This window comes from Piliocolobus tephrosceles, chromosome 2 (genome assembly GCF_002776525.5).
Source record: "Piliocolobus tephrosceles isolate RC106 chromosome 2, ASM277652v3, whole genome shotgun sequence".
In the NCBI taxonomy this organism is placed as follows: domain Eukaryota; kingdom Metazoa; phylum Chordata; class Mammalia; order Primates; family Cercopithecidae; genus Piliocolobus; species Piliocolobus tephrosceles.
Window position 1 is genome coordinate 92073642 of NC_045435.1, and position 13135 is coordinate 92086776.

The window sequence follows — 13135 nt, forward strand, 5'->3', positions numbered from 1 at the left end:
ATAAATCTCATTCACAGAACACTGATAGCATCTTCCCTATAAAACCATGGTCAAATAATTGTTAGATACAATCACCTTTCACAGAGGCAGCTACCCGGGAAAATGCCAACTGGTCTCCCACTCACATTACAGAACCACCATGGTGGGCAGAGACACTTTGGTATAATGAAGAAAGCATGAATTTCAAAGTCAGATCTGAGCTCAAATCCTGGCTCTGACAACTTAGTGGCCAGTCACCTAACTTCAATGACACTCAATTTTCTTGTATAATAGTGGGGGGACTAAATATTGTCAAAAATTCCCCCAAACAATTCACTATGTGCATAAGACAGACAGCAGTGGGCTTAGGGATTCACTGTATACCCAGAGGAATGGCTGAGTTAAAAATAGGGAGATTCTAAGTGTTCCAGATTGACTTTGAGCTAAGCATTTAAAATGTTTTAAATATTGGTGGAAGATAGGCTGAGACCTTCAAGGAGGGCTGGTCACAAAGAAAGGCAGACGAAGATAGAAAACATCTGTTGTACTGATTGCTCAACACCCCTCCCTCCCTTCTTCAGGGTGATTTTTCTCAGTAACAAAAGGAACAAACCAGATGAGAAAGCCTCAGCTCCTTTTCCACTTCCCAATTTGAAGGAGTTGTGTGAAGGCAAGATGCAGTTGTGGCCACTGTCTTGCCACCATGAGGTTATGAAAAAATGAAAATCAATATGCTGAAAATTATGGAGTTAAGAGAGAAGTTTGATGAAGTGCTGAGTTGCCAAACCCAACATAGCACTGCTTACTTCTAGATTTCCTCTTAAGCAATCAATCAATATTCTTAAGGTCTAGGCTGCTAGTACTTGGTATTCCGTTCATTACATCTGAAAATATCCTAAGTACTACCTTACACAAAAATTCTCTTTAATCACTCTCCCTAAAGTGTTTAGAAACACTGCTCCAATGTCCTATACTTAAGATTTTATCATTTACCATCTGTCTGGCTTACCATATATTTCATGCATTACTCACTTAATCCTTACAACCTTATAAGGTAGGTAATTATTCCTTTTTTACACACAGGTCTGAGGCTCAGAGCAGTTAAGTGACTTGTCCAAAACTGATAAGCTAGTTCATGGCAAAACTGGGGTTAGAACATGGATCTCTCCAACCCCAAAGTTTGTTCTCTTAGCCTTTCAGCTCTCCATACCATGTGAAGGCAGAGTCTCCCACTAGTTTTATATGTATCTAAAGTTTTTGAGTCTACAATTGTTTCAATTTCAGTTTTTTCTGGTTGTCTAGACATATATTGAAAAGATGAAGCCTAGGTTGTTTTCCATCATCTGCAGATCCTTCCACAACTGTGGGAAAGGAGGGTTCAGTGAATTTTTGCTGTGTTCTTTTAACCTAACAGTGTTATTATATATTTTGTTGACAACTCTAAAGTCAGCTTGTCTTAAAACTAAAAAAGACAAAGGATCGGTGTTTATGATTTTACTGAACAGGAAACATGCTCTAAAAGGAAGGGACTTGCTCGCGGTTCCACTGCTGCTAAATGCCAATGTCAGGGCGTAATCCCAGGGTTCAGGCTCTATATAGTATGTGCCTTTCATAACACTGCTGAGTGAAAATGAGCATGTCTTCATTGCATTTAAAAAATACTGTGCTTTTTTTCTTGAATATAAAATTAGTATATTCTCATGTAGAAAATCTAGAAAGCATAGAAAAGTATACAGAAGAAAATAGAAATCACCTATAATCCTATCACCCAGAGATGATCACTGTTAACATTTTGGTTTACTTCCCAATTTTTCCTATGCATAAATATTGTTTTAAATTTTGGATTGTATGTCATTGTTTTATCTTCCGTCTTATCCAAATCATTTCTCCATGGCATTAAATTGTCTTTAAAAATGTTTATAATGGCTGCAGAACCATCACACGGATAGCTCATCATTCATTTCAACCCTGTAATGCTGAAAATCTGGTCTTCTTCTTTCAGTCATAGATGATGCTGCCATGAACATCCCTTTCATTAATCTTTGCCTACTTCTAATTATTTTCCCTGTATGAATCTTAGAAGTAGACTTAAAAAGTTGATACTAAAGAACTACTTTTTAGAAAAGCAGCAGTAAGCCCTACTACCCAGAATATCTGTTACTTATGACGTTTCTTTCTCCTCATTATGTTTTCTCTGGTGTTGAATAAGCTGTGAGCTATACCGATAGGCTTTCCCACACTCACTACATTTATAGGGTTTCTCCTTAGTGTGGGTTCTCAAGTGTAGAATAACTTGAGACGTCTGCCTGAAGGTTTTCCCACATTCATTACATTTATAGGGTTTCTCTCCAGTGTGAACTCTCTGATGATCAACAAGGTTTCGATTAGAAGTAAAAGCCTTCCCACACTCATTACATCTGTAAGGTTTCTCTCTACGATGAAGTCTCTGGTGTTCATTAAGGGTTTTCCTTAAGATGAAAGCTTTTCCACACTCATCACATTCATAAGGCTTCTCCCCAGTGTGAATTCTCTGATGGTCCATAATCTTTGTATTTGAACCACATGTTTTCCCACACTCCTTACATTTGTAAACTTTTTTTCCTCTGTGCATTTGCCGATGTTGAGTAAGGTTTGAACTACGGCTAAAGGCTTTCCCACACTCAATGCAAGTATAGGGCTTCTCTCCAGTGTGAACTCTGTGATGTGATATAAGGCCCGAACTCCGACTAAAGGCTTTCCCACACTCTTTACATTCATACGTTTTCTCCCCACTGTGGATTCCCTGGTGCCGAATAAGATGTGACTTTCCACTGAAAGATTTCCCACATTCACTGCATGTATAGGGCTTCAGTCCAGTGTGGATTCTCCGATGAACAACAAGGTTAGAGCTATGGCTGAAGGCTTTTCCACACTCCTTACACTTATAGGGTTTCTCTCCCGTGTGGATTCGCTCATGTACCGTGAGGTTTGCACTCTGACTAAAGGCTTTCCCACACTCAGTACATACATACTGTCTCTTTTCAGCCTGAACTCTCTTGTTTGTTGCAGGGTCATAGCACTGACTATTGTCTTTTTCAGATTCTTGGTCACTCCCTTCTGTGAGTACTTTATTGTCTTTAACTGTCTTATGTTTGAAATTTCTTGTTTTTCTCCTCATTTTCTCCTGCTTGGAACATACCAGTGTCCTCTCTAGTCTTCTCTTTCCCTTCAGAAGAGCCTTCTAAATTTTGACTTCCTGGGCAACGTCTCTGTGGAATTCTCTTGAAAGTATGTACTTTTCAGGAATGATGCTTTGGAATTAACTCCGCCTCAGTCCCAGTTTCACCATCTGACAGGAGAAACAGAAATTGCACATGTCACCTATTCTCTGTACCAGAGGAAGGAGAACTATCCACGGACCAGATGTGGTAGACATATGGAAGGGTTAAGTGTTCAAGGGCAGGGGAACAGATCAAAAAGATGACAAAAATGAAGTTAAACATAGAAGCCAATGTAAAGGCTTATGGAAAGCCAGGGCTGAGGGGAGCCCAACAGGTCCAGGATCAGAATAAGCAATGAATCGTATAAAATCCATCCTAGTTCCTTCCTGCCTCATCCTCTACTCCCTGAATTGGAGCCATCTAGCTCCTTTTTTTTTTTTTCCTTTTGAGATGGAGTTTTGCTCTTGTTGCCCCCGGCTAGAGTGCAATGGCACGATCTCGGCTCACTGCAACCTCCGCTTCCCAGGTTAAAGCGATTCTCCTGCCTCAGCCTCCCTAGTAGCTGGGATTACAGGCACCCGCCACCACGCTCAGGTAATTTTTTGTATTTTTAGTAGAGATGCGGTTTCACTATGTTGGCCTGGCTGTCTCGAACTCCTGACCTCAGGCAATCCACCCACCTCAGCCTCCCAAAGTGCTGGGATTATAGGCGTGAGCCACTGCGCCCAGCTCAGAGCCATCTAACTCCTAATGGCAGGCTCAGCTATAATCTGGCCCTAGAAAAAGTGAACTGAAAGATGACTGAACTTTAGATCAGTTTGGCTTTTAGTTCTTGCTAACCTATTCCCCTAGCACTAGTGATACTGTAGTTAGTATGTAAAAGGTGCTCAAAATGGTTTTATAGAATAGCAACTAGGATTCTGTCTTAGGTTGTAAGTAGGTTGTACTTACTTACATCTTTTGCTCAAGGTCCAGGTACTAGATCCCAGTCTACATCCTTGCATGTAAGCCCTATCTTGTTAAGTGGTGACACAATTCTTCCAATATTGAGCCTAGTAACATCACAGCATACTTCACAGGGGCTGGCCTATAGCTGGATCCAGTTTTATATGCAAGTTTAGTCTGTCTGGTTTTCACCATGCTGTCACTCTGACAGACTGAGACTACTTAAGGGGTGAATCTGAGAGGCTAAATTGGGAAAGAAGGTTAGGTAAAGCATGGCAGACGAAACTCTGATAGGACCTTGCATGGCATAATAGTAAAGTACTTAAGGATGGCAAAAGCATCAGAGTAGGGGCAGCATAACCAAGAGATGCCAATACATGAAACCAAACATCAGAATAAGCAGGGATTTCCCAACTGGTTTGATGTGAAACTCTGGACATACAGGTAACCATGGCAGACCTTAGAGGGAATTGGGATGTAAAAGAAAGCAAAAAGATAACTACATGATACTAACACATGACTAATTTTCCTTACTATGGTCCTTTATAGACTTGCCCATATGTATATTGTCAGACAGTTAAATATATGGTAGATACTATTTTGCATCCTACTTCTTGCAGTTCATTTCATTTATTTATTTTTTAGTTGATAAAAAAAGTATATATATTTATGGCATACAACATGTTTTGATAAATGTTTACATGTGGAACAGGTAAATCAAGCTAATTAACATATCCATTACTTCACACACTTATTATTTTTTCGTGGTAAGAACATTTAAAATCTCTCTTAGCACTTTTCAAGTCTAAATATGTTGATATTAACTATAATTACCATGTTATACAATAGATTTCCTGAAATTATTCCTAATAGAAATTTTGTATCCTTTGATCAACAGCTCCCTAATCCCTGCCTCACATTTTTTTTTTTTTTTTTGAGATGGAGTCTCACTCTGTCACCCAGGCTAGAGTGCAGTGGTGCAATCTCAGCTCACTACAACCTCCACTTCCTGGGTTCAAGCAATTCTCCCTGCCTCAGCCTCCTGAGTAGCTGGGATTACAGGCATCTGCCACCGCACCTGGCTAGTTTTTATATTTTTCAAGTAGAAATGGGGTTTTGCCGTGTTGGCCCAGGCTGGTCTTGAACTCCTGACCTCAGGTGATCCGCCTGCCTCGGCCTCCCAAAGTGCTGGGATTATAGGCGTGAGCCACTGCACCCGGCCTCCACTTAATTTTTATGCATATTTTTCCACACTGCTATTTAATCTTCATATGATCAGTGAATTCCTTGTAATTTCCTTCCATTTTGCTAGTGTTGGACATTTCTGTTGTTCCTTGAAGTTAACTACTATCAATAATGCTATCGTAATCTCTTTATACACACAAAATTTCCTTCCTATTAAAATATATTCCTAGGACAAAAGTTCTACAAATGAGTTAACTGGGTCAGAAGGAGTGCAACTGTTGTGCAGTATACAGCAATTCTGAATAGCAATTCAAAAAAGTTTGACAGGCTGAGCACGGTGGCACACGTCTGTAATCCCAGTACTTTGCAAGGCTGAGATGGGAGAATTGCTTGGGACCAAAAGTTTGAGACCAGCCAGGGTAAGACAGGGAGACTACATCTCTACAGAAAAATTAGTTAGGCATGGTGGTGTGCACCTGTAGTCTCAGTTACTCAGGGGGCTGAGGTGGGAGGACTGCTTGAGCCCAGGAGGTCCAGGCTGCAGTGAGCCCTGATTATGCCACTGCACTTCAGCCTAGGCAAAAGAGCAAGACTTTGTCTCAAAAAAAAAAAAAAAAGTTTGACCAATTCCCATTGTCCCATAGCTTTCTGATAAATGGAGTCACACTTTCTGGAGAAGGGAAATAGCAAATGGTAGTACTCGAGATTGGCAAAAAGATAACTGCACATATTCAAGTTCATATCTCAGAAGTGCAGGTGGCCACGGATTCTATACACAGGCACATACACACAAACTCATGCCCAAGATATGAGCGACAGGACGAGAGAATGGTGAGGGAGGGTGGATTCTTGCCAGGATCCTGGGCTCACTCACATTCAGCTGCTGCTACCTCTCCTAATCATAAAGGATGAAGCAAGTGGAGAAAACAGTGCAAAGCCAGGGGACTGCAATGCAGAGTAGGAGAGCAAGTGAATTCACCTTCAAAGTTCTGTGAGAAAGTTGATAGTTTTTTCTGAATTTCTTTTCAATTTCTAATCTTCTCTGGAACTTCTCTTTTCTTCATACATTTCTTAAACTCATAACTAATGAGCACCCTACTCTGTATATATCCCTGTTCTGGGTCTAACACAGGGAAAATTTAAAGAAGCATTGTTACGGACTGAATGTTTGTGTCCCCCTAACATTTGCATGTTAAAGCTCTAATCCCCAATGTGACTGTATTTGGAGATGGGGTCATAAGGGTGGGCCTGATCCATCAAAATTAGTGAGTTTATAAAAAGAAATACAAAAAAGCTCTCTCACATGCTCTCCCTCTCTCCACACACGTGCACACAAAGGCCATGAGAATACATAGCAAAAAGATGGCCAGCTACAAGCCAGGATGAGAGCCCCCTACCAGAAACCGAAATCGCGAGGCACATGGATCTCACACTTCTAGGCTCCAGAACCGTGAGAAAATAAGTTTCTGTTGTTTAAGCCACTTGGTTTATGGCATTTTGTTATGGTAACCCAAGCAGACTAATACAAGCATGAAATATCATACACCCTTTAAAAAGCTTACAATGGAGTAGTATGGCAAAACAATAAGAGAGCAAATTCAAATTTACAATTTACGCAAGCAGGAGATGAAGGGGACTAGGGGAGGGAGGGAGCAATTACCAAGGCATGGAATGATGGAGAAAAGCATTTTAAAAAGGCAGAATTTAGGCTGAGCCCTGGAGAATAAGCAGTGTTTTCTCAAAAAAAAAAAAAAAAAAAAAAAGGCACAGAGTTGATATACATGAAAATAAATGGGAGATCATAATATTATATAAACTTCATGTAGGCAGGGATTTTGTCCACCCTGCTTACCCTGTATTCCTAGTACTACAATAGTCCCAGGCACATGGTAAGTGCTCAACACTTGTTGTTGTTGGAATGAACAAATTAAGAAAGAATCAAGCTGCCTGAAGTGATTCCAACCAGAATACTGAAATTACAAGATGAAAAATATGGATATAAACTGATGGTCAAAGGGAAACCAGTTCTAAACAGAAGAGTGAAATCTATCCTTAATTTTCTTTTTTTGAGACGGAGTCTGGCTCTGTCTCCCAGGCTGGAGTGCAGTGGCCGGATCTCAGCTCACTGCAAGCTCCGCCTCCCGGGCTTACGCCAGTCTCCTGCCTCAGCCTCCCGAGTAGCTGGGACTACAGGCGCCCGCCACGTCGCCCGACTAGTTTTTGTATTTTTTTTAGTAGAGACGGGGGTTTCAACGTGTTAGCCAGGATGGTCTCGATATCCTGACCTCGTGATCCGCCCGTCTCGGCCTCCCAAAGTGCTGGGATTACAGGCTTGAGCCACCGCACCTGGCCCCTTAGTTTTCTTTCTCCATTCTATATTCTTTTTTCTACCTTGCTATTTTCCACTCTTGTTATTTTCCTTCTTTCTCTCACTTAACAATATAGTTTTTCAAGCATTACCATGCACTTCCCCTAGTTCCCACAGTTCCTCTCTTACCACCTCCCAGAACATTCACGTTTCTCTCAGCTTAATGAAATGGAAAACAGAGGAGAGAGGCAGCTGGGATAACCCATGGGGAGTAAATTGAGGGAAATAGAAGTAAAGAATCGAAGAGATGTCAAGGAGGGCAATCATACATCCTGGTTTTCCCAGAATAGTGCTAGTTTAAGTCTACTACCCTGCATATTTAATAGTGGCCCCCTTAACTCACAAAAATATCCCCGTTTGGACAATATATTTTGCATTACCCTACCCAAAAGTGAAATTAGCAAAAGAACTCTTCAGGACGATTAGCCCAGATGGATTAGAGGGGGTTAAAAAGAAAAAAGGAAGGGAAATGAATTAGGAGACAACACTAGGAATGTAGTATGGGTGAACACTGGAGGGTCTGGCACGTTGTAGGTACCCAATACATGTTTTTTGAATGAATGAACAAATGAAGAAGATAGCAAGACCCTAATCCAAGATGAGAGAACAGAGAACAATAAAGTCTAGCTATTTTCAGGAACGCATCCACACGTATAACGCACACATCCATATATCCTTTGAATACAGAGGACGGACTGATGGAAACAATCCAAGGTCATCAGATCCATGTCTGAATACCAAGAATGGTAGTGTCACTAAGCAAGATAGGGACACACAGAAACATTTTAGACAAGGGGAAGAGGAATATATCACGAAGACAAATTTGAGAATGATAAGACAGAAAGGACAGAGGAAGTCATGAAAATGTATAAACTTGCCGGGCGCAGTGGCGCAAGCCTGTAATCCCAGCACTTTGGGAGGCCGAGACGGGCGGATCACGAGGTCAGGAGATCGAAACCATCCTGCCTAACCTGGTGAAACCCCCGTCTCTACTAAAAAAATACAAAAAACTAGCTGGGCGAGGTGGCGGGCGCCTGTAGTCCCAGCTACTCGGGAGGCTGAGGCAGGAGAATGGCATGAACCCGGGAGGCGGAGCTTGCAGTGAGCTGAGATCAGGCCACTGCACCAGGCTGGGCAACAGAGCGAGACTCTGTCCCCAAAAAAAAAAAAAGAAAAAAGAAAATGTATAAACTTACTGAGGGCTGGGCACAGTGGCTCACTTCTATAATCCCAGCACTCTGGTAGGGTGAGGTGGGAGGACTGCCTGAGCCCAGGTGTTTGATCACCCTGGGTAAAAAATTTTAAAAAGTGAGCCAGGTGTGGTGGCACATGCCTGTGGTCACAGCTACTTGGGAGGCTGAGGGGGGTTGAGGCTGCAATGAGCCATGATCATACCACCACACTCCAGACTGGGAGATAGTGAGACCTTGTCTCAAAATAAATAAATACATTTTAAAAATAAAAAACAGATAAGCTTACTGAGAAAGGGATTTGGGTTAGAAGAGTGATATCATTTAGATGTTCCCTCCAAATCTCACATTGAAATGTAATGTTCTATGTTGGAGATGGGGCCTGTTGGGAGGTGACTGGATCATGGGGGTAGATTTCTCATGAATGGTTTATCGCCATCTTCTTGGTTCTGCCCTTGTGACAGTGAGTGAGTTCTTGTGAGATCATGTTGTTTAAAAGTGTGTGGTATCCCTCCGCCTTGCTCTTGCTCCTACTCTCACCATGCTCTGTCTCCTCCTATTTCACTTTCCACTATACGTAAAAGCTTCCTGAGGCCTCCCCAGAAACTGAACAGATACTGGCACCATGCTTCCTGTACAGCCTGCAGAACCGTGAATCAATTTAAACTCTTTTCTTTACAATTTACCCAGTTGCAGGTATTTCTTTCTTTTCTTTTTTCTTTTTTTTCTGAGACGAAGTTTCACTCTTGTTGCCCAGGCTGGAGTGCAATGGTGTGATCTCGGCTCACCGCAACCTCTGCCTCCTGGGTTCAAGTGATTCTCCTGCCTCAGCTTCCTGAGTAGCTGGGATTACAGGCATGCGCCACCACGCCCAGCTAATTTTTTGTATTTTTAGTAGAGACAGGATTTCTTCACGTTGGTCAGGCTGGTCTCGAACTCCCAACTTCAGGTGATCTGCCCGCCTTGGCCTCCCAAAGTGCTGGGGTTGCAGGCATGAGCCACCCACCCGGCTGGTATTTCTTTATAGCAACATAAGAACAATCTAACACAAAGGGGTAGGTAGGGAGAAAGAGAAATGCACAGTAATGCACTGTGAGAAAGCCCAGGGTGGTGATGGAGGAGCTGAGGAGGAAGCAGGACCAGACAGGAGATCAAAGAGGGCCAAATGAGGAGAGTTTGATCAAAAAGAAACCCGTTTGCTCCCTTCTGCCTGATTGAATAGGAAATTCCCTCAGAAATCCTGGAAGAATTTCTAGGTACTAAGGAAGTAGGGTCTTGGCTGGGGAAGTTTGGAGGGAAACATGAGGTCATGGGCCAGTAGGACACTAGGGGTATCTGTACAGTTGTACAGAAAAGCAAAATCTCAGATAGCCAGTGAATGTGTGAGGACTGATAAGGCCTTGCAGATCTCTAACCCACAAATCTCTGAGACTGGCAGGTAAGTTTTCTAATCCTAGGACCACCATCCATTTCAGGCTGTGACAAATACATAAAGGGTACAGTCCTACTGAGAGAGAGAGAGAGAGAGGGAGAGAGGCTTTACCTGGAGGCTGTCTTCCTTTAATTCACCAGCATCATCTGCCTGTTCAAGTCCCTCTAAGCAATGGTTACATGGTCCTTGGTTATTGATTAGCTGCAATGGAGTAAGGAATAAGAGGCAATACCTGAAAATGAATTCAAGGGATGGATAAGTGAAATGTAAACGTTGAAAGAAAAAAAAGAATTGAAGAAAATATCAAGGGATTACTTGATCTCAGGGAAAGGCCTAAGCCTCAAGCATAAAACAAAGGCTAACACCATGTGAAAAAGCTGATATATCTGACACATAAAAATTTCTCTATTCCAAAAAAATGCCACAACAAATCTAAAATATAGAGTTTGCCTTATACTGGAATTGCTTGTGTGTATGTCTGTGTCCTTCCTCACACGCATACATTAGGATCTACGCCCTCAGACAGCAGATCCCGTGAGATTTGCCTGTAGCTACCACACAGTGTCTAACACAAAGAGGGCTCAGTCAGCATTGTTTGGTTTGAAATGGAAAATTAAACAAGTTTTAAGATTCGATCTAACACCTGGAGTGCACCTAGGGATGCTGACAGCCAAATCCGCACATCACTACTACCATCCCTCCTCTACATGTTTGTCCTTTTTGTGCTTCATATTATCTGGGAAACACCATAATGGTGTGTTTGCATTCTTGGCAATTCTGTCTCAACAGAGCCATCCCAGGGACTAAATTCCCTAAGAGACTGACCTGGTCCCACTGTATTCAGAGACTCTCAGTATGTCAGAGCTGGAAGTAACCTCCCAATCTATCCAGTCTTATATCCAAATGTACGGAAGGAAAACTTGGAAATTAGAGGAAAACTGGGACTCAAATCCAAGTCCCATGACACCCAATTTTGAGTTCTACTACATCACCCTTATTCCCATCTCAAACAAGACTCTACTCCTCAAGGTCCAGAGGCCCCCTGCCCACTTCAGTGCCTTTCTCCTATTTGACAAATAACCACTGAGAAAAGCTCCCTTTCAACCCTGGTGCCCACAAGCAGGATTCCTGTGCCCAGACCAACTTCACAATCTAGGCCTCACCTGCCCAGGAGAGAATGGAATGACTCACCCGTATTCCTGTGCACAGCAGCCTCAATCCAAAGGATCTGCCCAGCATAGATCTTGCCTGATCGCCTCCTTGAGTTCAGTGAAGAAGTTCCTAAGAGGGTCTTGAGTCACTGTAAACAGATATAAATGACTGAGTTCTCTGAGACCTGAACTCCAAGTGGACACTCAGGGCAGTGTCCCATCTTTGGGTAACTTCCCTTCCTATAGAACTGTGAGCAGTAAGAAGGATCATTTCCAGTGTAAAGATGAGGGAATGAAGTTCCCAGGGATTGAACGACTTGCCCAGGGTCCTATAGCTAGTGAGTGATTAAAAAGCCTTCTGTGTCTGCAGGAAATCCTAATTCCATCACACCACAGCCTCCCCTTTTCACCCACTCCATTGATATCTAAAAGCTTCCATATTCTCATCTAACTGCAAAATACAGTGCAGTGGAGAACTTCTTTGCAATCCAGCTTTCCACAGAAAGTCTGCACAAGGGGGATGAGAGAGAGAGAACTTTGCTGAGTCAAGTGTCTTTAGGAAGACAGAAAGAAACGAGGCTTTAAAAGAGCACTACAAAAAGAATGTCTCTTTTTTTGTTTACCCATGTCTTAGGATTACTAAGCCTCAAATATGTTTTGTGTTTCCTCCTCCAGATCCCCAGACCCTGCTTCTAACCCTTCAAGCTTGTTCCATTTCTCCTCTACCAGAATTTAGTTCTGCCCTGTACACAACCATAACTCCAGGACCCAGCACACTACTGGGTTAGTGCTCAATAAATATTTGTTGAATGAATGAATGAATGAATAACCTTGGGCAAGACTCCGTTCTCCTCTCTGGGCCCCAGGTTCCTCACTGGTAACGGGAGGGATATTGGACTGGTGATGTGAGTCAAATACTCAAGGGCTCTGGAGTCCTCTGGGAGCCTAGGCGGGACTCGACCGCTATTACCTGGACGGCCCACTGCTTAGGAGCGGGGACGACACAGTGCTGTCACCACGGCCAGCCTGGTCCAAGCGAGCAGCTACGAGGAGTCTGAGACTAGACTGGAGACAAAGGGGCAGCAGTGAACGAGAGAAGGGAGAGGCCCACAACGACCCTTTGGCTGCCGCGCCCATCTCAGCAGTGGGCAGCCGCAGAGGAGCCCTGGCCTCCTGGCCTGCGTCTCCCACACGCTCCCAGAACCCGGCCTGACCCACCACGTCAGGCTGTAGAGCACCCCTCACCGAAAGCGCCAGACCCACATCTTGAACAAAGCGCAGAAGGAACTGCGTCAGCAATTCCCAGCTAACTCCCAGCCTGTCCCTCCGGCCCTTCTAGGCTTCAAGAGGTTTCCACATCTCTGTGCCCGCGGGCTGGAGTCCTCCCGCCCCTCAGAAGCCCCGCGCGGTCAGCCGGCGTTCTGGCCCTGCCTCCTTTCCGGGCTTTGCCCTATCATTGGATGAAAAGGCTTGGCGACTTCAGCCAATGTGAGGAGGGCCCTGGAAAGCGTGGAAACTGGGCGGGGTGCTTGCTTAGGGCGGAAAGAGACCGAGCAACTGGGTGGCCAGGCTGCCAGCCTCAGGCTGAGATTCCCTGAAGTTACACCCCCAGCTCCGGTTGCTGAGCAGAGAGGTCATCTTTCCTTCCACAGATCTGGGTCATTCAGCCTCAAAGCCAGGATCAG

General features: G+C 43.5%; 1 protein-coding gene across 1 annotated transcript; it reads right to left on the minus strand.

Moving 5' to 3' along the window:
• Nucleotides 1-1269: 1269 nt before the first annotated feature.
• Nucleotides 1270-12739, minus strand: ZNF660 (zinc finger protein 660). Its single transcript, XM_023231631.1, has 3 exons — nucleotides 12696-12739; nucleotides 11491-11599; nucleotides 1270-3307 (listed from the first exon to the last, which is right to left on the minus strand). The coding sequence occupies exon 3, from the start codon at nucleotides 3134-3136 to the stop codon at nucleotides 2141-2143; it is 996 nt and encodes a 331-aa protein (XP_023087399.1). The 5' UTR covers nucleotides 3137-3307; nucleotides 11491-11599; nucleotides 12696-12739; the 3' UTR covers nucleotides 1270-2140.
• Nucleotides 12740-13135: the final 396 nt, after the last annotated feature.

Excerpts from the sequence above, each read along its gene's own strand:
- ZNF660 (XM_023231631.1), bottom strand. The coding sequence starts at position 3,136 with ATGAGGAGAAAAACAAGAAATTTCAAACATAAGACAGTTAAAGACAAT.